The sequence below is a fragment of the Podarcis vaucheri genome, assembly GCF_965113315.1.
Source record: "Podarcis vaucheri genome assembly, chromosome: 4".
NCBI lineage: Eukaryota > Metazoa > Chordata > Lepidosauria > Squamata > Lacertidae > Podarcis > Podarcis vaucheri.
The window spans coordinates 30701814-30729746 of NC_138762.1; the positions used below are offsets into that span (position 1 = coordinate 30701814).

The 27933-nt window shown below is 39.7% G+C and overlaps 1 protein-coding gene and 1 long non-coding RNA gene across 4 annotated transcripts in view; one reads left to right on the forward strand and one right to left on the reverse strand.

The window, feature by feature from the left end:
- NBEA (neurobeachin) overlaps positions 1-27933 on the forward strand; it is a 353050-nt gene that overhangs the window by 298530 nt on the left and 26587 nt on the right. For all 3 annotated transcript variants that reach the window (XM_082221535.1, XM_082221536.1, XM_082221534.1), the window contains one exon: positions 5947-6114. In XM_082221535.1, coding sequence (XP_082077661.1) covers positions 5947-6114 — 168 coding nt within the window. The remainder of the gene's footprint in view (positions 1-5946; positions 6115-27933) is intronic.
- The window catches only part of LOC309531856, a 63364-nt gene continuing 62057 nt past the window's right edge, over positions 26627-27933 (reverse strand). Inside the window, exon 5 of the long non-coding RNA XR_014219478.1 lies at positions 26627-26750. This is a non-coding gene — a long non-coding RNA (uncharacterized lncRNA). The remainder of the gene's footprint in view (positions 26751-27933) is intronic.

Here is a 27933-nt window from a genome sequence, read left to right on the forward strand (position 1 = left end):
TTTGCTCCCTAGCAGAAGGCTTTTAAGAACCACCAAAATGCTTAATTTTCTGAAAAGCCAAAGGTATATAGGAGCATTGAAAGAGAGAAGTTAGTGCCTTGCAAAACTGATTCCTTTGAAAGGAATTAACTGATCACACTGGGATCAAGCATACTTTCCTAGCTGTTATCTTACACCATCTGAAACGATGCACCATTATCATGTTTGTTGAATTTTATCTGTTTCAGATTAATGACTATATTTTTAACTCAAATATCTAAACGCTGAGTAGAAAGTACAATAGAAGAGACACTGCAGCAATAAAAAAGTAACTGATGCATTTAAAATCAGCTCAGTATCACCCTGCTTAGATTGAAAACTTGTATGATTAGTAGCATTTTATTTATATATTCATTATTTTAAAAAATCTTAATTTGAATTTGTGGGCATTAGTGTTTTAATAAGAATATTTAGAGATACTCATTAAGGTGCATTTCCATAACCCAGAGCTGCCCTTGCTCTGCAAAAATCAACACATATGAGAGGCTCTTCACAATTTATCCATCAGTTTACTTTGCACAGACGTGAATGTACAAGTGCAGTGAGTGTAGGAGCTGTTTATGTAGTGTGTATGCTCATGCGCACATGGCTGTGCTTTGGATATGACCACCACTGGCAGGTGATCCTTGTGGGCTGGGCATCTGAGCATTAATACAGCCATTGGGCTTAAAAACATCAGCAGCCACCCTCTGTTCTGTTCTGCACTGGGCTGCACTGCAAGACATACCTAATATTCCCTTGGATACTGTTCATTTTGTTAATACCTACCTTCCCCCCTCCCAATATAAAATAATTGCACTGTTGAGGCAAGCCTAGTTTCACAGTGCAATGATTCGCATCTATGAATCGCTTCCCATTAAACATCCCATAGTATTTTAACAATAAAAACGAAAGAAAGAAAAGCAATTTCAATTCCAGTACAGGTACAAACAGGGATAAAAAAAAATCACATGTAAAAACATCTTCTTGTTCTTTTCTTTCCCTTGGATGTCCTGGGTTTTCACACTAGAGAAGTTCATATTTCAACCGACTTGAAATGTTCTAAATGCAAAAAAGCATTCGCATCCCCCTGCTAACAACAACGGTTGTTGTTCCAAATAATAATAGCAACTGTTGTTGTCAGATACAATCTATCCGTGGTGCTTCGTATGCTTGACCTAACAATAATGCAATAAAAGTCACATTAAATCCATTTTAAAGAGGGGGAAGGTACAAATGGAATGAATTTAACTGTAGAGTTGCTTATTATAAATTTCATTACTTTTCTGTTATGAGCTGAAACGTTGATAACAGACCTAGGGAAAAATAGGTATAATTTAAGTACCATTACTAAATACAGAACATTTTTTTAAAAGGTATAGTGCACACAACCCAATGTTTCCCAAGCCATTTGAAATATTCATTTGGGACCTTTGTGATTTTGCAGACCATTGCATGTAAAATATAGCACATGTTGATGATTATTGACTCAGTACCCCATTCATAAATTAATCAGTCTGTAAATCTTTATCTTCAACCTGTTTATACATTCATAGAAGTTTTATATAATAGAAACACTGTAGTCACTAGATGATAAATTACACCCATCTAATTCAGGCTTAAACAGGTATCTGGCATTTTACTGGCAAGGAAGTGGGAGGATATTCTGTGTTTTATAAATATATGCTCTGAGAGAGAAATAGCCTTTCATTGAAAGAAATTCCTGTGAAAATTGGTCTCATTAGAAAGACTGGGGAAGTGATTAAGTCTGGTAACTTTTAGGAGATGTTTCAGTAGATTTTAAGAGCATTCAATTTATACATCAGTGATTGTTGGCCCAGTTTAATTTATCCATAGCAAGCTAGACTGATTACTACTGACATACCCATGAAACATTAATAAAGCATTGTGTTCAATGCTAACATGATTATGGTCTGACCTCAGTGATGTCACAGAGGACAGAAGCCGTAAGTGTCCCTGCTAACATTACCCTAATGCTAGGTTCATCAATCATAATCTACCAGTTTACAAAAACGGGGGAAAGCTTTCCACAGATGTGACTTCGTAGTCTTGCTGAGCTTTTTGATCCCAGCAGACTTGTGGTGGTCCTGAGAGCCAAAAATAGAACACATTCAGCCAACAAGCCAAGCATGTTAAATTGAGGCAGAAAACTGTAACATGGAAAAATAGAGCACAGCCTGTATAATAAGCATTCTGTAATTTGAAGAGGCGATCTGCCACAATCCAAGATTAACTATAATAATATTTTGATTATTAAGCACGAAACATTGTAGTGCATTACAAATTATAAAGCTGAGTGAAACATATAACACAAATTATACTTTTAGATTAAAAAAACCCCTGTTTACTTGGTTTCTATGTTGCTTGGGGGAACAGGGATACAGCTTTCACACAGTTGCAGATATATTACACCAGCACAAAAGCTGATGTCCACATTTCAGCAAATTACCTTCCCCCCAATTTGCCCCAAACAGCTATTTGTTTATTTATGTATTATATTTTTATCCCGCCTTTCCTCAGGGCAGCATTCAGCCCCCACTACTTTGTCTTCACAAAGCTGTAGGTCAGACTGAGAGATGGTAAGCCAGTAAGCTTTGTGGCTGAGTGGAGTTTTGAACCCTGTCTCTGTGATCTTAGTATGACACTGTAACCATTATACCACACTGGCTCCCCATAGACCATGAAATCCATGGGTGTACGTGGAGGAGACAATGGGAACCATGTCCCTTCCTTAATCCTATGTTAATTTAATTTTGGCTGCACAGCTGGGTATATGCAAGTTAGACGGTCCCAGTATTTTTCTGTTCGCAATAGTGTACCTGTATTGCATGGTTTTAGGGACGCGGGTGGCGCTGTGGGTTAAAGCCTCAGCGCCTAGGGCTTGCCGATCGAAAGGTCGGCGGTTCGAATCCCCGCGGCGGGGTGCGCTCCCGCTGCTCGATCCCAGCGCCTGCCAACCTAGCAGTTCGAAAGCACACCCGGGTGCAAGTAGATAAATAGGGACCGCTTACCAGCGGGAAGGTAAACGGCGTTCCGTGTGCGGCTCTGGCTCGCCAGAGCAGCGTTGTCACGCTGGCCACGTGACCCGGAAGTGTCTCCGGACAGCGCTGGCCCCCGGCCTATAGATGTGAGATGGGCGCACAAACCCCAGAGTCTGTCAAGACTGGCCCGTTCGGGCAGGGGTACCTTTACCTTTACCTTTATTGCATGGTTTACATAAAATTGCCACAAATTGAAAGGATTGCACAGCATAAAATCCCCATCCAAAGGCATCCAGAATAAATGTACAGTGATACCTCGGGTTAAGAACTTAATTCATTCTGGAGGTCCGTTCTTAACCTGAAACTGTTCTTAACCTGAAGCACCACTTTAGCTAATGGGGCCTCCTGCTGCCAACGCGCCACCAGAGCACGATTTCTGTTCTCATCCTGAAGCAAAGTTCTTAACCCTAGGTACTATTTCTGGGTTAGCAGAGTCTGTAACCTGAAGCGTCTGTAACCTGAAGCGTCTGTAACCTGAGGTACTACTGTAATTAGATGACATTGTATTATCAGGTAAATGTGGTGGTGTACATAAATACTAAAGCATCTTGCAGATGAAGAATTCACAATTCAACAAGGTGGTAAAAAGAGTATTTTCTCCAACTTCAGAGTTCACTGTCTTGAGTTACCCTTGCTATAGAACGGTAAATATCCACAGTGCAGCTAATGAGGCTCTTTTACAATAAGTAGGCATAAAAATATTAATATGCAAATCTGTGGATATGACCAGGATCCCAAGTGTAACACTAACACGTTTTTGCAATATGGATATAATACCCCATTCACATATGTCTCATTTAGAGTGCCCAGCTCCTGGACCAAGTGTTCATCAGCAGAGGCATCACAGTTGACTATAACACCTTGCTTGACCTTGTGATGTGACTGCAACATCACAGTCATCTCCTACAAAAGTCAATTTTATTTTATTTATTTTATTTTATTTTATTTTATTGGCAGCCTATGGGTGCCTCCACTGCTCGCTCAAATCCAGGATGTTTAGCTCATTTTCTGCTTAGTTGATGAATTGCCACAAGGCTTATATAATTCCACCTTGGGAAAGGCAGAGTGTTGGCTCACTGTACCCCACAGCAAGGACATGAGAGGGAGAAATCTGTGTTTCTCTGGCTGTAGTATGGCTAGCCATCCCTAGTATAGGACTGCAGCCTTTCAGAAGTCTATACATGTTCATTTAACGTGCATCCCACTATGCCTTGGACTTCACTTATGTACACCAGGAATGGGGAACCCTCCAGTTGTTGCTACAAATTCCATCAGCCCCAGTCAAGCATGGCTAAAAGTCAGGGATGATGGGAATTATAGTTAAGCAACATCTGGAGGGCTTAATGTTTCCCACACACTTACCTGGCAGTCAATTTAGTTGAACTCAGTGAAACTTACTTTTGCATAGATGTGGAGGATAGCACTGTTAATGTTTTAAGAGCTTTCTGTAAGTTTTTGGCCTGTGGGAGCTACTTTAAGAATACAATTCTTTTAACTGGTTTTCTCTTTAGTTGGTACCATTATTTTCAAAAGGTATTGAAAGATAAATTCACACAGCTTTGAATTTAAATAGAACACTGGAAGTTATATTTCCACTGATAAGCTAGACCTAAGGCAATTTTATTGAAGTGTTCTAAATAATTTCCATTTGAAGCCCCAGTAAGTTCATGTTCTATGTATAGAATAGTTAATAAAATGTTTCAAATATTGGAAAAAAATGGCTGAGGCAGGAATAAAACATAAGAATTCAAAATCTTGTTGTCCACTGTGCACCTAAGTTCTCTGTTGTGATATTCATAACTGGATAATATTGGTACTGTTTACAATTCTATATAAAAGTTTAAAGATTGACCGTATAATAAAGCAGTGCTTGGTTTACATACACAATCCCTGTCTTTAAGAGCAGAAAGACTGCATGTTGCCAGTTTGAAACAACACAAATGGAAAATTTTAATCTGCTACTGGAACAAAAGAGCCACAATCTTACAGCTTGATCTACAACCTAGTTAATCTGACATAGTAGGTTTTAAGCTGATTTAGACCCATTGATTCAGCTGGCTGGTTTTGACAAATATTCTAATATGTTAATGCAAATTACATGGATGACTAGAACATGGTGTTTGCTTCTTTTGTGGGATTTTATGGAAAAGTAAGAAACCACATCCCTAAATGTTATGATAAACATGCAATTGCTGCCTTTTTAATTTTAAAAATAGACAGGTTAGAAATCCATTAAATAACAAATAGGCATGGAAAATAGTTTATTTTTTGTATACACAGAGGTATTTAATAAATGCATAAAATAAACTTCCTGTAGAAACCCTGTAACAGTACCAACGGAATGTATCATACCAATAATAGTCTGTTTTGTGTTTATGTTTTATTATGCTGCTTCTATAGTTTGGTTTTACTCTTTGTTGCCTTAAAACACTCTCAGAAAAGGGGGTATATAAATCTTAAAAGAAAACAAAAGTGTGTTCCAACATTACTTATTTTTTTACTTTTTTTACTTATTTCCATGTTGTCATGCCTTCTCACCAAGATCAGCAGCAATACAAAAGATACCAGAAATGCAATAACAGTAATCCATAAAAACAAATAAACATGCAAATAGCCTAAATGTAATTAAATATCTTTAAAAGCTCAAGAGAACAGGATAGTCTTCCCCTGTAGTATAAATAATAATAATAACAACAGCACCAGGTGAACATTTCTTGGGAGAAAGTTTCATGATTTGGGGGCCACCATGGAGAAGACCATCATAATATTCCATTTCCTTTTTTTGAATAAAATGATGAAATGCCGAATGAATGAATATAAAAGCTGAGAAACAAAATTTCTTTCATCCTCTCAATTTCATTACCAGGCTTTGGAAAGTGAATTTGTATCCTGCCAGCTTCATCAGTGGATTGATCTTATATTTGGCTACAAGCAACGAGGACCAGAAGCAGTACGAGCACTTAATGTTTTCCACTACCTGACATATGAAGGTTCTGTAAACCTTGACAGTATCACTGATCCTGTGCTCAGGGAGGTAGGTATTTCTGGCTCCCTGTTTACGGGCTACTACGTTTCATTGCAAAATGCCTCCATATATTGCATTCTTCATTTGGAGCATAGGATATTTTTTATTTTTCCAAAGAACAGGCCAACCATATCAAATTCTGTAAACACTAATAAGAAATAAATGGAATAGATTAATGATCAAGGTACAAAGAATCGTGGAAATGATTTTGGATGTTCCTTGGACTGTATCTATCTTACAAAATCCCTTGTTTCATAGCATACATTTCCAAATGTTTATGATACAGTTCCAATGTTTATGATATGGAACAGAGGCTTGCATTGTATGTACCTTAGGGCCTTTGAATATGCCTAAACTGACTTCTAGTAGCTAAACTGGGTGATGGGTTAGTTAAGGGATAGTTGACTTTGAGATGAACTGGGGAAACTGGGAATCTGTCTGCATTTTGAATTAGGTGGGTGTGGGAATAGCTTAGAAACTTGAATCCACTTTGAGGCAGTCTTTTTAAAAATCTCCCCCAAATCATTTCAAAGCCAGCTCTGAATGAACACTGGAGGCAGTCTAAGTACTTCTTTGGATTTTGGTCAGTGCATTTAATTAATGAACAAGTTAAATTGACAGCACCATCCTATGCAGTAAGCTTACAGGGTCTTACATCTAGATAATTGCGTATAGGATTGCAAACTAAACTATACAGAACAATTCACTAAAATTATATATGATGTATATTTACTGACTATATGAACATATGGGTATCTAATGAATTACCGAGTAAAAGAGCTAAACTCCCTATCCATTCATAAATATGCCTATAATAATCATAATATCAAATGAGATTATTTTATTGGTTAACAAATGAAATGTTAAAAGAACAAAACAATACAAGGATTTCATTTTCTTTCTTTTGTGTTAGTTACTTGAGTGTTTGCCTCATACGGGATTTTTTTTAAGGTTTTTTGTTTATATAGGGCACACCTTATTCTTCCATGTTTTGTTTGCAGTCTTGTCAGCCCATCATAATAAAATAATTATTAAAAGATTACAGCTATGAGTATTAAAGCGTTCTCTGAAAGATTCAATTTGGTTGAAAAGTGTGAAGATGCAACAGCTGCAAGATGAGTGTTGCTGTGGTGAAGCTGCATACACAAGCTTCCTTGCCCCATGATATCTGCCATCTGTTGTATGTAAAACAAGTAATAATTTATACATTGCCAAGCAATAGAATACTTGTGGCATTTTTTGATTGAATTTTAAAAACTGAAAACTTATATCTTGCTTAATTGCAACCTTTGCAAATATATTCCTTACATTATAAATGCTTTTAGGATATCTGTAAAGTTTATATGTGGTTTGATACATCATTTGATACTAGAAACCCCCTTCATAGTAATATGAGCTGATTTTATTCCTTTTAGAGAAATGTAGGAAGACTGCTTTCTCTTTCTTTTTCATTTGTATTTAAAACTTTTGTTCCATTCACAATCATTAATAATCTGGGTACTAATATAATCCAAGAAATTGTAATAGTAAAGGGTTGCACGGGAACTGGCGCCCTGCATATGTACACTTGACCATACTTACTCTGGCTGATAGGAGTTGTAGTTTAAAGCATGTGGAGATAATTCAGTGGCCAAGTTGCTCTCTGGGGCAAGGCAGTTTGAGCATATAACACGAACCCTGGCCCAAGTGCACAGGCTGCCAATTAATTTCTGGGCCCAATTCAAAGCACTGGTTTTGACCTATCAAGCCTTAAATGGCTCAGGACTGCAATATCTCAAGGGCCGCCTTCTCCCCATATGAACAGACCCAGACCCTGAGCCTGAGATCAGCATCTCTTCTTCGTCTGCCCCCTCTGTGAGAGGTTGGGAGGGTGGCAACACAGGAAGGGGCCTTTTCTGCAGTGGCTCCTCGCTTGCGGAATGCTCTCCCAGGGAGACTCACCTGGCACCTTTGTTACATATCTTTAGGCACCAGGCAAAAACATTCCTCTTCTCCCAGGCCTTTGACTATTTATACAGTCTGTGGCCTTTTAAACTGGAGGGTTATTGTTTCATTTGTTATTTATTTTTGTGCTTTTATAATGTAAACCGCCCTCTGATTCTTGGATGAAGGATAAAAATTTAAGAAACAAATAAATACAATAGTAATTATAAGAATAATCGGAAATCCTTTTTTAAAAAAATGCATGTAGTTCACAACAGTTAATAATACCCACAACAGCACTGTGATGTCGACCACTATTATCTCATTCACATTCTCTTAATCACAAACACACCTTTGCATGTGCAAGTGAAAGTGCATAGGTCTGTTTAATCTTTAAGGATTCCTTGAATTTATTTGTTATTTATACCCTGCCCATCTGGCTGGATTTCCCCAGCCACTCTGGGTGGCTTCCAGCAGAATATTAAAATACAATAATTCATCACATATTAAAAGCTTCCCTAAACAAGACTGCCTTCAGATGTCTTCTAATAGTCAGGTAGTTGTTTATTTCTTGGACATCCGATGGGAGGGCATTCCACAGGGCAGGCGCCACTACCGAGAAGGTCCTCTGCCTGGTTCCCTGTGAGGGAACCACCAGAAGGCCCACAGCGCTGGACCTCAGTGTCTGGGCAGAACAATGAAGGTGAAGACGCTCCTTCAGGTATACTGCGCCATTTTGAAAATGGACACCCAACATGGAATTGTAGATATATCCTTGTAAGCCGTTTGTTATTCCATTTGCAGCTACAGTCGTACCTCAGCTCCCAAACGCCTTGGGAGTCAAACGTTCCAGCTCTGGAACAATAAAAAACCAGAAGTGAGAGCTCTGGTTTTTGAACATTCTTTCAGAAGCCAAATATCCAATGGGACTTCCGCAGCTTCCGCTTGACAGCAGGAGCTTCCGGCAGCCAATCAGAAGCTTTGCTTTTCGAACGTTTTGGAAGTCGAACAGACTTCCAGAATGGATTCTGTTTGACTTCCGAGGTACGACTGTATATGCAATTTACTAAGGTTTGTTGAAAACATATTAAGATGCAATAGCTGTACATGTGTTGCATTGCTTTTGGGACAGGTTATAACTATAAAACCTTGTGCTTGTGTTCAAGTCCCGTATTATTTGGTTGAGAGAAAGCTACAAAGAAGTGAAAGCAATTCAGACACATCTACAAGAATATTGTCCCTATGCTTGTTTTTGAATACTTTACTAGTTTTAATAGGGTTTTAAATATACAGTCATACCTCAGGTTACAGATGCTTCAGGGGGTTTTTGCGTTTTTTCGGGTTGCAGACTACCAAAACCCGGAAGAACCAGAACAAGCTACTTCCTGGTTTCGGCGGTCACGCATGCGCAGAAGCGCCAAATCGCAACTCGCACGTGTGCAGGCGCGGGTTGCGAATGCTGCGGGTTGCAAATGTGCATCCCACATGGATCATGTTCACAACCCGAGCGTCCACTGTATATGTAGCACTGTATTAGAAGAAACAATGGATCAAACCTCTTAGCTACACCAGTGTCCATTCTGTTAGCTACACCACTGCCCCATTCAAGTAATTGTTCTGGGAGAGAGAGCTCTGAAGCACAGTGTCCTTCCTAGAATGGCTGCCCTTTGATTTCAAGACAGTGTGCATTCCTCTATGGATTTTTTTATGATTTCCCCTTTAAAATCCACACAGAAATGGGATGGGACACAACTTTGTTCCTCATACAGAGCTGGAAAGAAGCTTTCATGAGTATGCCCATCCCTATTATACATGTACAGATCTCTGATAGGCCAGATTAACGTTTATCCTTCTTTTCATTAATACTTGCACCATATTCCAAATGCAGAACTCAGTCCAAACAAAGTAACTTCTTCTAGTGTCAAACCTTTATTCATAGTGTAGTGTAGTGTGATTGTATTTTATTGGGGGGGCAATTGTCAGTGTGAAAACAAATGGAAAATGTTGCAAGGTGTAGTTTCGGTATATCACATTTTCAGGCATGCCTATCAATGGTTTCTTTTCTTTCCACCCTCAAAAACGGAGAAATTTAGTAAAGCAAAATCTAGAAATTTAATGAACAGCTCAAGGATATTGATTCATTCTTCCTTGACAGGTGAAATCATGGTTGCAGCACTAACCACAGCAATTATTGCATTAAAATGTCAAGAAATTAGAGGTCAGAATAAGAGATAATTTTCTTCCTTGTGTCAGATTAAAAATTGACATTCTTTGACAGCACAGGATCTCTAGCTGAGAAAATTATGACAGCTTAACTCATCTTGCACTTGTAAAGCAGTAATTGATAATGAACTTTACCATGACAGCCTTCTCCTGTGGAGAAACATGACAGAACATCCCTGGTACAAAGCCTGTATCTCTTTTTAATATGTAAACAGCAGTTATATTGGGCTCTAGATGTTATTTGGAATTGTCTTTACTGTTGGTGTACATCATAATCCAAACCTATTATTCCAGACTTTTTTAGCTGTCCTCCAAGACTTGTGTTAAGGGTACTCATTCACAGAACAAAGGCATTTAAAACTTATTATCCCTCCAAAACCCATTTCTATATGTTTTTCCTATTATTTCATTTCAATACCTTACAGCTTAAAAAAAGATAATTTTTGTCATGTGCTTTTCACACTCTCACATATAGAAATGTGACCCTCTGCAGCTGTAAAGGTTGATTGTTTATTTGTGTTCAAATGATTTTGGTTGTCCTGCTGAATATAAAATAGCATGAGGTACGTTGAATATTTGCTTATATTTGCTGTTTTCCTGTGTACCTGTTCTTTAAAACCCAGTTTTTACAAACTGGGCTTCAAGAAATTGGGTCACTTTTGCAAATGTTATGCCTGTTCCTACAATACCGTTCCTACAAATTGTGGTATGTGTTTTTCTAGAAAAACCAGACATGACGTTTGTTTACACAAAACTAATTTAACACAGTGATGTGAATACATAAGTAATGGTTTATTACTTCTGCACAAGTTAAAATTAGAGAGGCTAAATGGCACTAGTTGGTTTGATCTCCCAAATGTAATTAAATTTGTCAGACGCAACATTGAAAACAGACTTTTTGTGTACACTTACAAGAAGTCAGGATTTCAAGTACATTGTTTATTTTATTTACTTATTCTTATTTCAAATATTTGCCAACCCCTCATCTATGTTTGTTAGATGCAGTCTGTTTATCCTTAGTAATGTTTTTAAAAGCTAGTGAAGGATTATATTGGACAATTGCTCTTTGTATTATACCTCTGGGCTGTCTTATTCATATTCAATTCTACATATTACAAGCCTGTGCTGTACAATTTCAAAACATGGTATGGTGCAGATTCAGTCAAAATAGCTATCTGAAGCCAAAAGTGTAAGTTTGCACAAAACCAGGCACTGATAAGTTCATGACACAACTGACCAGGCAGTTCTCCTGCACAAGCCCACAATGAAATGAGCATGCCTCTGCACAGCTTCCATATCTTTAAATGGGCCTTTGCAGAAGAACTTCCTAGTGACATATGTGTCACATTTCAAGCAGTTGCCTGTCAAAAGACCTCATCTTACTGACAACACACATGGCCAATTGGAAAAAAAAATCAGTAAATGAATAGCATTTGACAGTTGGTTTCTATGACCAATTCCTAAACCTTAAAAACTAGTTCTCCTGTCAGCTAGCAGAGCATATGGCCTATGCAACATTTATTTCTTTTGAAAGTGTTTGATATCCAGCATATTTAAATTATTTTAAGTGGCATCATAATGTTTTGGTCTTGACGTTTTTGCCGTCACCCTCATTTCTGGGTTCAAGTTTTTAGATGTTATTTTCTTCTCTTATCTCTTTCTTTGATCTGACAGGAATAACAAATCATCCCTCAGGATCGGCAATAGTGAAATATGCCCACTGGAAGCATAGTTTTTACTTTTTCTTCCCCTTGCTGAAAAACTCTATGCTGCTACAGGGGGTTGACATGATAGGGCTGTCAAGACCCAACAAGACAGATATATCTTTAACAAAATAGACGGAATGCTAGCTAGCCTTACATAGTGACTAGTAAGGCCTAGAAACATATGTGTGGAATATATCAACACTCATTCATAAAAAGATAATGCGATATTTAACAGGCAGGAGACCTATGTTGTATTAATTGTTAAGAAAGCTATTCATATTTTGAATTCACATATTTGATCCTCCTGACTTACAATCACTTTTCTTAATCTGACAGGAATATCAAAATTCATCCGTCTAGATCTCCTTTGATCTAATTGTATCTACAGAATTGATCACTTAAATGTTAGTTCCCACATGTCTCAATATACAGAGACTAGCTTTCTCCCACATAACAGTGGTTCTACGAAGAATTTATGGATAATTGTGAAGAATTTACAAGACCAGAAGTTCTCTCCTTAAGTGGAGGACAGCTAGCAGTGGTGAAAAGTCCCCTGTCCCAGGCCCAGGCAAGCAATCTCCTCATTACCTGAGGAGGTGGGCCCACCCACCTCAAACCCCACACAACTTTCAGTCTATATAGTAGGAAGGCAAACTCCAGCAAAGATCCTACATCAGAAGATCCCAGCACAGATAAAGCAACTAGCAGCATTAGCCGTGACAACCAGCTCTTCCAGTTTTAGAACTGTGCAGAGAAAGACTTGTCTTAGCATACAAGTCTGCAAACCGGCAGGGAAGAGAAATAGCTCCTCATGGTACCATCCTTTCCCCACCCAACCAACTGGTGGGCAGTTCATCCTATCCCTACTGCCACACAAGCACCATCACAGAAACACATTGGCTGACTGAGCACTCATGCTGCTCTTACAGCAGAAATTATTGTATACATGGTCACTAGCACTGCTTAGATTGAGGTGGTGAACCTCTGACCCACAAGCCCAATGCCAAGACTTCCCATTTGGTCTGCACAGCCATGCTGGCCAAATCACGGCCACCTACTCTACACCTGTCATCAGACATGGCATTAAGCGTGAGGCAGACAAAGGTGAGGTCTGGCCAAATGGGGCTTGGCAGCTGCTGCCAGTTGTGCAGCACTTCCCAAATGCCTGATTGTCAAGCGCTTTGGAAGCACTGTCCAAATGACATTTAGCAAGCTCTGTGCTCAGCACTTCTCTCACTGATGCTATGGCAGTGGTTTCCTGCATCAAAAGGGGGGTGGACTAGATAGCTGTTGAGATCCCTTCAGGCTCTGTGATTCTGTGACCCATCACTTCGTCTTGTGGCCGCAAATTCCACAAGTCAGTTATGAGCAATGGAAAGTCCTCTCTTTTGTGGGCCCTGATCCTCTTTTCTAGGAATTTCGTTAGGGACCTACACTCCAGTATATTGTATAAACACCTGCCATGTCCCTGTAGATATTTATCTATTCAAATATGACTCCACATTTTTATTTCTTATATATTCACCTGGGACCATTGTTTTAAATTGTTTTGTTGTTTTTTTGTAGACAATAAGGCCTGTACATACTCCAGTGCTGTTGTGTTTTCCCATCTGCAATTTGAAAAGTAGGAGGAATGCCATTTGTGAAAGCTGCTTCTTTCTTTTATTTGCCAGTACATTCTGTTTACAGGTAGTAATTTTTGCACTTCAGAAATTAGTAGCAAACATTTTAGCATTGATTTTAAAGTAGTATTTTACTGTAGGGAAGAAGAATGAAAATTACCTGACTGCTGTTTATAGCAGAAATAGCTGGGAGCCTTTTTACTCTATTAGCACAGATTTCAGCTATATTGCAGTCATTACCTTAGAATAAATTACCTATTATTCTACAATGTTTTGCATTCTTCAACTTTTTGCAGTAAAGACTGCTGAACAATTTAGATAGTTTTCTTAGAAAATAGCAGAGCTGATCATCTTAACAATATTCGACATACTGATAATGTGCCTCTTTAATTGTCTTTTAAAGACAGCACAAACAATAGATTCAAGTTTTTTGCTGTAATATACAGTGGAGTGTTCCATTATCTGAATTCCCTGAAATAATTTTGGATTTATTTTTAGGATACAAAATAGCTGAATTCAACAGCTCCTTTGACTGAAATGACCTTGGCAAGGTTGGCTGCTTCTTGTTCTTGGAACTTCAACAAGGGCCTGAAGAATCTCTGTAGTGCAGTGTAGTTGTAGCACTCCAAATTTCAATTTGCAAACTGGGAGCCAGTTTCAGGAACCTGCTCTCCCACTCTCGCCAGGAGTAAATGCCCACATGACAAGTTTAGGGGAAATCCTTCCCACTCGTAACTGCAGCTAACTGCTGATAAACTCTTTTACTGCACTTCTATGCCTGGCTTCCAATTTGTTAATCACAATTAGCGTGAAGTCAGCATTTGTCTGCACTTGTACAATAGTGCAGGGAGACAAAAGGGGCAAATGGAAGCAAAGGTTTAGGAATCCTGAGAAAGGGAGAGGTAACAGAGGATTCAGAATTGTGTGGGCAACAACCTCTATCTCTTCTTCGCCTACAATACAGTCATACCTCATGTTATGGACACTTCAGGTTACATCCCGCGGCGACCCGGAAGTACCAGAAAGGGTTACTTCTGGGTTTTGCCACATGCGCAGAAGCACTAAATCAAGCCACGCACCTGCGCAGATACGGCGCTTCAGGTTGCGCTCTTTTCAGGTTGCGTACGGGCCTCCAGAACGGATCCCATTCGCAACCAGAGGTACCACTGTAAATGGTTACATAACATGCCATATCATACTTGTGATATTAATAAGAGATTTTGAGGTTCAAACCAGAGGTGACAGTTGTTCTAGACAAATGTATGTATAATATCAGACCCAGAACTCAGCAGTTAAAGATCTGATCAACACAGGTAAACAAGCAGGGCCAGTCCTGCTATTAGGAAAAGTGAGATAGCTGCCTCAGACAGCAGGGGCCAGAGGGCAGCCGCAGTCACCCACTATTTTCCCTGAATCTTCTATGCTAGTCTGCCAAGTGCCTCCTAAGCAGGCCTACTGCACTCAATATGGTGTCGAATGTTGTCCTGTCACCAGTGTTTAAATAATATCCAGCTGCTAGTCCAATCAGATTTCTGTCCATGGAATGGGAGCACTATTTTGTCCTTCGCCTCAGGTAGCAAAATGTCTTGAGCCAGCATCTAGATACAATCAGAGTGATTCAAACACAAGACCTGAATCCAAGGCTTCACAAAGTTGGTGGCTCCTTCAAGGAAAGGTGGAGCAAGAAGTAGCTTTTTTACCTCAGCCAACAAATATGAATTGAGGTTGTACAGAACATGTATTCCTAGGCTCACTAGCTACTGAGCCTTGTTCAGAGTAACTGATGGTGTGGCCATCTGCTTTTGTTTTTTCCATTAAGTTATTGGAAAAGTACCAAAGTGCAGGTATGTGGTGGCTGGATTATGAAGCGCTGGGTTCCTGTGATTGTGTGATGCACACAGCTGGGAAAATAGGTACAAGGCTCCAATGAGTGGGGTTTCTGACACTTTCCCCCCTCTTTTAGCATAGATACCAGAGCAATATAGCAAATAATAAATATAATTAATGAATTGGAATTGGATAATTCACTGTGTTCTGTTATTGCTGTGAGGGTATTTGTGTGCAATTTTAATTTAATTGCTTTCATTTTATATATTTGTAAGTCGCCTTTGGATCGCACATGAAAGGACAGTTTTAAACAATCTAATAAACAAATAGTGTGCTTCACCTTATACCTTCAAATTAATTTTAAAAATTTAAAAAATGCACCAAGTCCAGGCTAGTAAAGTACAGTGGTATCTCGGGTTACAGACGCTTCAGGTTACAGACTCCGCTAACTCAGAAATAGTACCTCGGGTTAAGAACTTTGCTTCGGGATGAGAATAGAAATTGTGCTCCAGCGGTGCGGCAGCAGCAGGAGGCCCCATTAGCTAAAGTGGTGCTTCAGGTTGAGAACAGTTTCAGGTTAAGAGCGGACCCCCAGAACGAATTAAGTTCTTAACCCGAGGTACCACTGTATAGCAATATATAGGGTGGCTTCATTTCTGTGTAATCAGAACTGATAAGAATATTTAGTAGGCAAATGTGCAATGAATTTGTAGAATACAAAATTTTATTTTACTATGTTGTTGTTGTTGTTGTTGTTGTTGAGTCGTTTAGTCGTGTCCGATTCTTCGTAACCCCATGGATCAGAGCACGCCAGACACTTCTGTCTTCCACTGCCTCCCACTATATAAAATGCTTTGTCCTAGATGGTCAAATGTTTTTCTAGCTTGGTCTGTGAACTAACTGAACATAAAATCACATTTAAATTTTTAATACAGCTTTGTGTATATAACCTAAGAAAAATATGGCTATTACATACTTGGATTTACTGAGTGTGTCTGTTTCCATATCCTAGGCATTAAAAATAATGCTTTAGATGATCATGCTTTATTTCTACAATAAGCTACCACCACAACAAACAATACCATTAAAAGCCATTCCTTCAACATCAAGTTTTCTCCAGGGTTTGCTTGGTTATTTTCTTCTGTCTGCCTCCCCAGGTTTCCTCTGTGTCATGTCTCACAAAAACTATGCTTTGCTATTAAGCAAATGGAACAAAACATCGCATTTGGTTTCTGATATAAAACATTTACCGTATTTTTCGCCCTATAGGACGCACCGGCCCATAAGACGCACTTATTTGGGGGGGGGGAATAAAGGGGGGGAATTATCCCCCCCCAGCCCCAAAGAGCAAAGAAGCCATGACAGCGAGCGGGCTCGCTTTCCTGGCTTCGTTTTTAGCCTTGGGGCTGGGGGGCTGGGAGCGAAGGCAAGGTTGCGCAACCTCGCCATCGCTCCCGGAGCTTGCAGGGCAGGGGGCGGGGGAAGCCTGAGATTCCCCCGACCCCAGCCCCCAGAACGGGTCAGAGAGCAACCGGGCTGGGGGGATAGCTTCCTGAAGCCTGGAGAGCAAGAGGGGTTGGTGCGCACCGACCCCTCTCGCTCTGCAGGCTTCAGCGAAAGCCTGCATTCGCCCCATAGGACGCACACACATTTCCCCTTCATTTTTGGAGGGGGAAAAGTGCATCCTATAGGGTGAAAAATACGGTATAAATATGTAGGTTGAATTAATTTGTACAGGAAAAGAAAATTAGAACATTCACTATTATTAGTAATATTAATAATAAATATATTTATTTCTGCTTTGTGAGGTATTTCTTTTGTTAGTGACAAATGTCTGCTTTTCTCCTGTTCATAGTTATTAATACATAAGAAGATTGCCCAGGTTCTTCGACTTCTGGCGGAGGTTGGAGGAATGTAACATGGCTTTTGCATCTAATGACTAGCATTTTTATTTTCAATTAATTTCTAAATGAATCGAATTGAATTAATTTTATCCTTGTATGCCAGGATCCAGTGAAATATGCAACTAGTGCATCTACTCAAGACCTCTGGCTATTGGCTGTAGTATCTTTCCCCTCCAAAATAATCACTGTGGGTGATTCTCATACTCAACCGCCACATTCAGTTAGCACAAACATTTCCACTTGCACAGTGGGACACCCCCCCCCCGTGTGCAGCTCACACCCTCCCCAGATCTTCCACAGAGGCTTGGAAGAACCTCTAGAACAAATTTGGGAGGGGTGCAGGGAGGAGGAGAGGGCGAGAACGTTGTGTTGTGCAAGCAGAAGTCCTTTTGCTGATGGAGCATTAACAGAATGCTGTGCTGGATACAACCCTGTATAATGCACTTTCAATGCATTCTGAGAAATATATTATTTATGTAAGGTTTGCTTTTGAACTGCTAGGTTGGCAGAAGCTGGGCCAGAGCAACGGGAGCTCACCCTGTTGCACGGATTCAAACTGCCGACCTTCCATTCAGCAAGCCCAAGAGGCTCAGTGGTTTAGACCAAAACGCCCTGATATTTATGTAAGGGATATTTATGTAAGACATTGATTTGCATGAAATTCACATATGTTAATTTATATAGAGTTGCAAAGGTAGAAATTTTCCTTTACATGCTCATGTTGTAGTTAATAAGCCAAAACAACAAAAAGGCGCTATTAAAAATAAAATAGTTTGACTATAAATGAAATACATTTCACCATAGTCGAGCAGATTGTAACCAGATGACATGTGTACCTGCGCAGTCTGCTGTTCAGGTCTCGTTGACGGGCAGATTCAAGGAAGCTGCTCTGCAATTTTTACTGTTCTTTATCTTCACACTGGATTTGGACTGGATAGCCCTTCAAATAGAGGACCATGTGTTGTAAAGTTGGAAATGGCTACCACACGTTTCCTGATAAGGACGTGACCAGAAATCCTCCCATGCCAAACTAGACAGGGCATGGCAATCTCAGGAGCCAGGTCTAAAAAACTGACTAGAGCAGCATGCATTTACAATCAGTTGCCTCCCAGTTGCTTTCCAACCTGTTTGGGGAAAAGATATAGTGAATTCTATCGCTGCATTTCAGGGTGTAAACTAGTCCAGAAATGGCAGGTGTGAACAACATTCACACACCTGCCATTTCTGGTCTAGTTTACTTCTTGGGTATGATCATTTCAAAGAATGGATTTTCTTTCTTTCTCCATTTTCTTTAGGATTAGGCAGTGAAGTCAATAATAATAATAAAAAAGGCCTGGGAACTATAATCTCCACTTCTGAACGTTTTATTTACTTGCAGTTCAGTTGTTAGGAGGCTTACCTGATAATCTGACAGTTGGGATGACTCCCAAAGACTCTCCAAATGCCTAAGAACCTGGTTAGTTGGTAACAATGGTAAGAACTGCTATCGTAAGTTTATAGTTGTGGGAACCAGCACAGGACTGTGAAAATATTCTATAGTTGAACTGGCTACAGCCTTTATCATCTGCTCTGCTCGAGGGCTCCCTTCTGTGTTTTATAAGGAAGTTAGATGAGAGGCTTTCATGCAGCCTCTCTGTGGATCAGGTTGCTGAAGTGTAGGGATTTAGATTTCTCCAAGCCAATAGTTCTTCCCAAGAGATGGGCTTGGACAGTGGCAAGTTTAACAGTATGTTAATATAAATAGCTCTAGCAATAGCTCTATGAACCCATCCAAAGCAAAAATTAAACTAGAACAGTTTCCTGTTTCTTTAGATTTAAAAATATGTATATTTCAAGAAAGAAGATACCCCCCCCAGCACAACCCCTCCAAGGATTCCTCAGTAAGCAGGGCTTTCCCCCCACTACTGACACCTCTCAGGTGGGCGCCATTGCCATTGCCATTCTAAGAGAACAAGGGAGGTGTTCATGGTGAGTTCTGGCACCTCTTTTTCTAGAAAAATAGCACTGCCAGTAAGAATAGTTGAATAAGTATCATAATCAACCATTCAAATATTGTTCCCCCAGGAAACAATACAAAATAAAACAGCAGGATGGCATTGCATGTAGCAATCTAGATTAGTACAAGTAAAATTTACAGCCACAACACGTTTTTGCAAACCTTGTATGAGAAGGAGGCTATTCCTGTTTCACAGTTCCTTCCAGCATTCTTCTTTGTTTGCTCTAGGCCTTAGCTATTTTAATCATTTGTTTCATTATATTTTTGTTTAAATCATTGTTTGTATTATAATGTCGCTGTTACACATTTTGGAATTTTATTCAAATTGAAAGGCAGGATCTAAATATTCTAGATAAAAATATTGGGTTGAGTGTTTCAGACACACTTTGGTTGGACTGTATTAGAGTAAATCATTATCTCTCAAAGAAAATTGTGGAAGAGCATGAGTTTTAGGTGTTTGCAAATAAAGACTATAAATTCTCTATGGCTGCTGTTGCCCAGTTCACAGTTGTAAGTAGTTAAGTGCCACTGAAACCAAAGGGCTTCAGTTTCTGTTGAATAGTATCCCATAAAAGAATATTTGGAAGACCTTGAATCTCATTATACTGAAATTACAAACAAGACTGTAGACTGGTAAGGCTGGTAGTTTGTGGGTTTATTGTTTACCATTAATATACATGTATTTCATGAGTAAGCAATCACCAGGAACTGTGGGGTTATGCATGGCTATATAAATGTGATATTGTAATATAATCTTTATTCTAACTGAAATTCTATATTGCATGCTTTTCTCTGCTATATTTTATCAGATATTTCAGGGAAAATATTCTTACAAAAGCCATTATGGACTATATTGGAGCCCCTTGCCATAATCCATGTTTAGTGAAGTTTTTAATGTCTGATGTTTTACTGTATTTTAAATATTTTGTTGGAAGCCACCCAGAGTGACTAGGGAAACCCAGCCAGATGTGTGGGGTATAAATAAATTGCTGCTGCTGCTGCTGTTGTTGTTATCCAAAGCTGTGCCCACTACATGACAAAATGTGAGGGGCAGCAGAATTGATGATAAGAGGTGTAAAGATTTCCCAAGTGTAAGGAAAACCAAACAGAACATCCACCCAAACATTGATGGAAAGTATGCCTGAAAAGTGAAATCCTGACAAGTAAACATGGCATGCATCAAGCCTGTTTTAGGCTGATAATTTTTAAAGCCCACTGTTGAGCTCTTTAAATAAAAACTGAACTAGGCAGCTGTAAGCAATTGCTGTTAAATTTCATGAGCACCAAAAAGCATTTTTATCAGGAGACAGGGGGCAGTTTCAAATTCACAGTAAAGCTTTCTCCTTTCAAGTTATTCAGAATCTTAGCATTTAATTTAGATGAGGATGAAATTCTTTTCAGCCAATGGCTTCTAGGCTCCTTAAAAATATAATTAAATCCAGTGCTTTTTCTTATACAAATAAAAAAGTGAGGCTTGCTGAGCTCATGGTGGGTGGTCAGGCGGAAATATATGAGACCCATTCATGAGAAGCAGTTCCATTAGTAACTCCTGAAAAGCATGATGGAAAATACGTGAGACTTGCCTGAAGACATTTGCATTATTATGGTTTTTATAATTTACTTGTAAACCACATAGAGAATATTGGTTAGTGGGCAGTATATAAATATTAAAAATAAAGAAATACTAACAGAGCAATCCAAACCCCCAATCCACTGTGCTGCAGGGGGTTTGGATGAAGAGGAAATCCTTCCACCAGCCTCCACGCAGTGGCGTAGCGTGGGTTCTCAGCACCCGGGGCAAGGCAAAGCAAATTTGCCTTGCCGGGGCAAGCAAATTTGCGCCCCCTAACCCGTGGATTTTAGCACTCGAGTCTCTTCCGCGCCCCCCCCCAGATGTTGCGCCAGGTGCGGCAGGCCCCCCCTGCACCCCCCATGCTACGCCACTGCTCCCACCACAAGTCTTCAGGACAGCCATCTGAAGGCTGGTGCAGGGAGAAGGTCTCTCCGCCCCACCGCCAGCCTTCGGAGGAGGTCCGAGGACAGTGGGGTTCCTGCTTCCTCGAGGAAGGCCGGCCAAACACGCCCCCCCAAATGTTGCGCCCGGTGCGGCCGGCACCCCTGGCACCCCCCACGCTACGCCACTGCCTCCACGTGTCAGGGGGCTCCCAACTCTGCCAGCAAGTACTCAGAAGCACTTGCCCAAATGATGGGCTGAAGCTCCCACTAACAGCATCTCTGCCTTTTCAAAATGGATGCCTTTCTTAGTTCACCAGTATTGTGTTGGTACCTGCTCGTTTGTGTCTAGGTGCACCAATGGCACCTAATGTCTTCCTCCTTGCCAGTTGTACCCTAGTAGTTTGAGGCCATGCAAACTTGGCTTCCCCAAAAATATTTTCTAATACCTTGTGCTCTCCTAAATTATTTTACCATTCCTGATCTCTTTTTAAGAGCACTTCCGTTAGAAGGTTACATGATCTTTGCTGGGTGGGCTGGCCAGTTACTTTTTAATGAAGTGGTGAAGTATATGATTAGTATGTGTGATATCATATTCAGCCCATCCAGTCATGGGTCACAGGCAGCTGGAGGCTGAGACCATAGCTAGGAAGGAAATCCATCGCCAGACATCACTTTGTTAGATGGACCATTAGGCTGGATACACATTGCTTCCTAAACTTGCAGGTGCCAACAGTCACCGTTCTGGATTGCAGAAAGCCACCAGCCCCTTCAGAAGAGTCAGTGCTACAGAAGTTAAAGATGAGAAGTTGAAGGTGAACTGTAGGAACCTGAGGGTGCTTGACTAATGTTGCTTTTAGGTTGTGACTCTCGAAAAGTACTAATGTAATCATAGATTGTCATTTAAAGACCATAGAATTTCAGTAGTGCCCCAGAACTATGGAATAACTAGGCTTATGTGGTTCAATGATTATATCTCCTTTGTACCTGGATGGGGGAAAATTAAATTAAGAAGACCTACAATGGGGTAATATACATATACATATACATATACATATACATATACATATACATATACATATACATATACATAGTATAGATATTCTTCCATACAGATGTACCACTTAAATCACTGCCATTATATACATTACACTGAAAATACATTTTAAATAATTTGATTTTGTTAGGACTTATGAAGCAGGATTTTTAGCTTCTACACCATTTTCATTTTGGTCTTCATCTCCCAACAGTGCCAGCTGAAGACGCATTTTTGCTTTTCAGTGAAACTCTTCCATGCTTTTAAAGATGCCAAAGCCAAAATGAAATCAATATTCTTCACCTAGCTTGTCACAAGTACTGAATATTTTGATGCTATTTTAACAGCTGTAAGCACAAATAAAGAAGCAGGTTCTCATATCATTAGTATGAAACAATAACATCTTCAAACTGCATATGATTTCTACCCAGAGGGCTGTCAGTCTTGCTTGTCTAAAAAACAGAGTGCTTATGGGCTATTAATCATGCTGACTTTGTAGAAATAGCATTAAAAGGAGAAATAGCATTAAAATTAATAGTGTTACTTACTGAGCACAAGAGACAAAACCTGAAAATGATTTCAATTCATTATCATATGTGCTTAAGGAAATAGCTCTTCCATCTCCTACAATATTTTTTATTTTGCTGCTTTAATGTAAGATTATGTTTTTCACTTTTCCTTAGGATGTCCCTATTTTCATTGGAGAAATGTTGGAAGGTATGGAGTTATCCGACCCCCAAGCCATCTGAAGGCAATCCTGTACAGTGGTACCTCGGGTTAAGAACTTAATTTGTTCTGGAGGTCCGTTCTTAACCTGAGATACCACTTTAGCTAACGGGGCCTCCCGCTGCCACCACGCCGCCAGAGCACACTTTCTGTTCTCATCCTGAAGCAAAGTTCTTAACCCGAGGTACTATTTCTGGGTTAGCGGAGTCTATAGCCTGAAGCATCTGTAACCTGAAGCTTCTGTAACCCGAGGTACCACTGTATAGGGAAGGTTTCTTAATGTTTAATGTTTTATTATGTTTTTATATATGTTGGAAGCCACCCAGAGTGCCTGGGGAAACAAGATGTATGAGGCATAAATAGTAACATTATCATTATGGAACGGGATGTCCCCATTTTCATCAGAGAAATGTTGGAGGGTATGATATCTGCATTTTCATACATAGACTTATAGTCAGAAATCCTCAAGTCCAATTCATTGCTCAAATTCTAGCATCTTCTGCATACCCAGTGATGGCCACTAGCTTCTGCTTAGTGCTTATCATTCCAAGAAAAGAGAGCCCACCGCCTCCCAAGGATAAACGAGCTCTTATCTTTAGGCTGTTTTACTAATATTTTGCTAAAATGTAGAAATTCACAAAAGATTGCGAGGAGTGTCAGGATTCATCTACAAATGCTTCCAGCATTCATGGTCACAAAACAGCAGGAACAAGCCATTAAGCACTTCTTCTATGTAAGCCCCCATTCAGATTAGATGACACACATACTCTTCAGTGGATTGTAGTCAGTGTTGGAGTTATGGTTTATGCAATCCTTTTGAGGAGCCCTTTTGGTTCACCTGTGCATGACTAAAAGTATGACAGAGCTAAATGCATAAGAACCAGTTAATTAATAACACGGGCTGCCTTTTTACTCTTATATTATCAAACAATATTTTTTTCATAACACATAACTAACAGCCAGATTTCTCACTTGCTCTAATACCCCTAGTTACTACTGGATTTTCTAGACACTTCTTAAGATAACCACGAACAGGAGAAAGTTCTGGCAAGTTCTAGTAAAGAACATGTCTGTGTTCTACAGCAGCTATATTTTAATCAGGAAGTAGGAAAAATGAAGAGTGGAAACCACAGCAAATTAGAATCCAGCAATGATATGGCAATTGTTTGTAGTGACATTTCAAGGGTATCCTCTCAGTTAATGATGTATACTAAGATCTTGAGTGCCCCCAGCCATACGGGTTCCTACTGCTGTTCATACCTATAAATCCACTACTGATTGTAGTCAGTTGGTTTTGTTTTTCTTGAGGTGCAACTCACGCTTAATTCTTGAAAACAGATTCTCTTTGTAGCTACAGGGTGAATAAAATGAGGTTTTTTACATTGTGATCAGACTTTTCAAAAGGGCCAGATGGAGATCACATGAAATACCGTGGGAGAAATAAAAAAGATGTTGCTATGGTTCTCACTAGTGCCACGGGGATTTTGTGAGCCTGGCATTATCTTTCTATTGCTACCTGGCTGTGAATATGACATAGGGAAGGTGTTCCATAATTTTTAAGAGGCTACAGAGGTGTTGTATCCATTTCAGAAATATCATTGTCGGAATGAGCCATCAGATAGCGTAGGGAGAAAAATGAAAAGCAGGATGAGGGAAGGACAGCAGACCGTTAAGAGGGGAAGAGGACTGACAAATGCAGAGGATAAGAAAGATAGATGAACCTTCCTCCCCCCTTTTTTTTCTTGAGGTAAACCAGAATGTTCCCTGAAGTGCTTGAAGTGCAGATGTTGTCTTAGGTGTGGTATAACCACAAAGCATCTGGAGCTCTGTTTGCCAGATAGATTTCCTGCTATTCCTTATTGAATAACACCAAAGCTGCATTTATATACAGTGGTACCTCGGGTTACATATGCTTCAGGTTACAGACTCCACTAACCCAGAAATATTACCTCGGGTTAAGAACTTTGCTTCAGGATGAGAACAGAAATCATGCTCCGGTGGCGTGGCAGCAGCAGGAGGCCCCATTATCTAAAGTGGTACCTCAGGTTAAGAACGGTTTCAGGTTAAGAACAGACCTCTGTAACGAATTAAGTACTTAACCCGAGGTACCACCGTGTGGGGTTTTGATATAATGTCAGTGCTGAATGGACACCCATATGACTGCCAACTTCTGTTGTTGTTTTTTATAATAAGGGTTTGTTAAGTGGGACTTTGCCCTGATAATACACTTGGCAAGTGGAAAAAGAAAGGAGAAAGAAACCCGCCCCCAAATGACATGTATAAGTGACAAACGCCCATATTTGTAAGACATACCAGTGGAGCAGAGTGGAATCCCATCAGCCTCAACCAGCATGGCTGATGGTCAAGAATTATGGCAGTTGCAGTTCATTCTTATTGTAGATTAATTTATATGTATACCAAAAGACATGCTAAAGTATGTCTAAATGAGCCAGACTAAAGTGCTTGTACACGCCACACATTTAGAGCACATGACTTCCCCCAAAGAACCCTGGGAACTGCTGGGAATTATATCTCTGCAGGAGGTAAACTACTGTTCCCATGATTCTTTGGGGGAAGCCATGTGCTTTAAATGTGTGGTGTGTATGCAGCCTTCATTTCCATTTAAGGCAATGGGACTTACGTAGCACCTAACTTGGTCATTGATTTCCGTGAAACTTAGGAGCAATTAACTTAGTCAGGACCCAACCCATAATGTGTTAGCATAGCATATGTTTTCCATTTCATGTATCATGTGGGTTCAAAACTGATTGCATCTATGATGTTTCCTTTAGCCAATTCTATGAAATAATGGACAATAAAAAGGCTCTGGAATCATTATCAGTTATCATGTGTCAAGATGATTACAATTGCTGTATTTTAGGTGTCAGAGACATGGTCTAACAGTGTTAACAGCAATCAGACATGTAACAAAACCAATTTAAGCATGTGAAAAAACTCCTGATTGTGACTTGAAACGTCAACGATAACTGTACTAAAGATGTAGGTTAGTTTACTTTTAAGATCACAAAGCTATGGGAATATCTGGTCTTTAATTAATTAGTGTAACTTTAGGGGACAATTTCCTTCTGAATTACAAATACCTTCTCTGTATCCAGTCCATGTAGTAATTGGAAGAAATTTGTATTTGTCTAATTTGACAGGTATATGTAAACTTGAGATCACATCTCTCTGGCATTTTCCCTTCCTTGAGAATGTTAATTCAAAAGTATTTTGAGACTTGTAATAGATAATAATAGTTGGACCAACATAAACAGTAATATCTGATGCTATCTTTATATTAGCATATAATAGCTTGGCAAGTAGAAGCTGATAGCTGTGCCTGATTTGCAGCCTATACGGGTATTGAAAATTAAGAGGGTTACCATTGACTCCTCTGTATAGAAAATCAGGTGGTAAAAAGCCACTGAGTACATACTAAATAAGATGTATTTAGCTGTAAAATAATGGTTGCCTTTGACAGAATATATTTAAGTGCCCATCTCTTATAATCTAAACAACCCATCTTATTTAGAAGTTACTGCTGTTTTCAACCTCCCTCTTTGTTAACATAAATCTGTTTGAAGAAGGAGGCAAAATCAATAGCATTGGTGTAAACTGAAGTTGTAGCTGTATAATCAGAATTTGCCAAAGACTGGTCAACTTGAAAGCAAATGTGTAAATTAAAGCCCGGCAGCACTTTGCAAGATTTAATTCATTTCTCTGCTGCATCTGCAAAAGAAAAGAAACATTATTTAAGCCATTACTATAAAAAGTGGCAGATGAATGTCCATGATTAATATAGATACTCAATATAACATTTTTATTTCAAAATGATGCTTTAAAAGCACAAGAAAATTGCCTTAATGTTGTCAGACTACTGAAAATAAGGGTTATTTGCTTGAATTGTTTATCAAAAGAGCTTTTTCTGGAAACCTTTGCATCCTCAACAGACATTGTTTGGCATTAAACATTTGTATTATTCCTCACACACTCTTATGATTAAATATTTAACACAGAGAGGGGGGAGCAGTCTGGTTCCACAGGAATGTGCATGATAAAATGCTGATGTCTAAAAAAGAAGTTTCTGAAAAATATATTTTTTAAATAATTTAAGTTATTTAAGTTCTGGAGAATATATTGTTGTATCAGTGTTTGACTTTCCCAATAGATGTCATGGGGGATGGCAAAAGGCCAAATCCAATGCTCACACAACACACACAGTGTAGAAGGAATGGATCCTACTACACAAGGGCAAAAAGAGCACATCTAGTTTTCTATGTTCAACATACGCAGGTTGTTAATTGGAACCACTGGTGTTAAAAAACAACCAATGACTTGGAGGCGGAGGAGAGCCCAGCACCAGCAACTGGCATTTAGGCAAATGTGGGGGTCCCACTGATCCTGAATGTAACATTATTTTAAGAGTCCCCCTCCCTAGGGTTTCCTGGCCCTGCACTTTACGTAGCAACAGCCATGGAGAAGACTTTTCCTTGCCCATTGACAGTGCCACCTGCAAGGCCTCCCCCACTGATCTCATAGTAAGTCTTGCAAGAGGGGCAGCTCCAGCCCCTAGCCATTCAGGGCTTTGTGCTTCGGTACCAAAGCCTTGAATTTAGCCCAATAGCTGACCAGCAGCCACTACAATGCTTTAAGAAGTGGTGGCACATTGTCCTGTATTTTGCACCAGCTGCATCTCCTGGACCATTTTCAAGGCTAGCCCCACATAGAGCACTTATTGGAGTCCAATAGGGAGGTTATTAGAGCATGAGTCTCTGAAGCCAGGCTATAGGTGGAGAACCAGGTGTAGCTTGCCACTGAAGCTACCTGAGCCTCAAATACCAGCTTAGAATCAAGGAAGTAGTACCCCTAAACCACATACCTGATCCTTCGGGGCAAATGCAACCCCACCCAA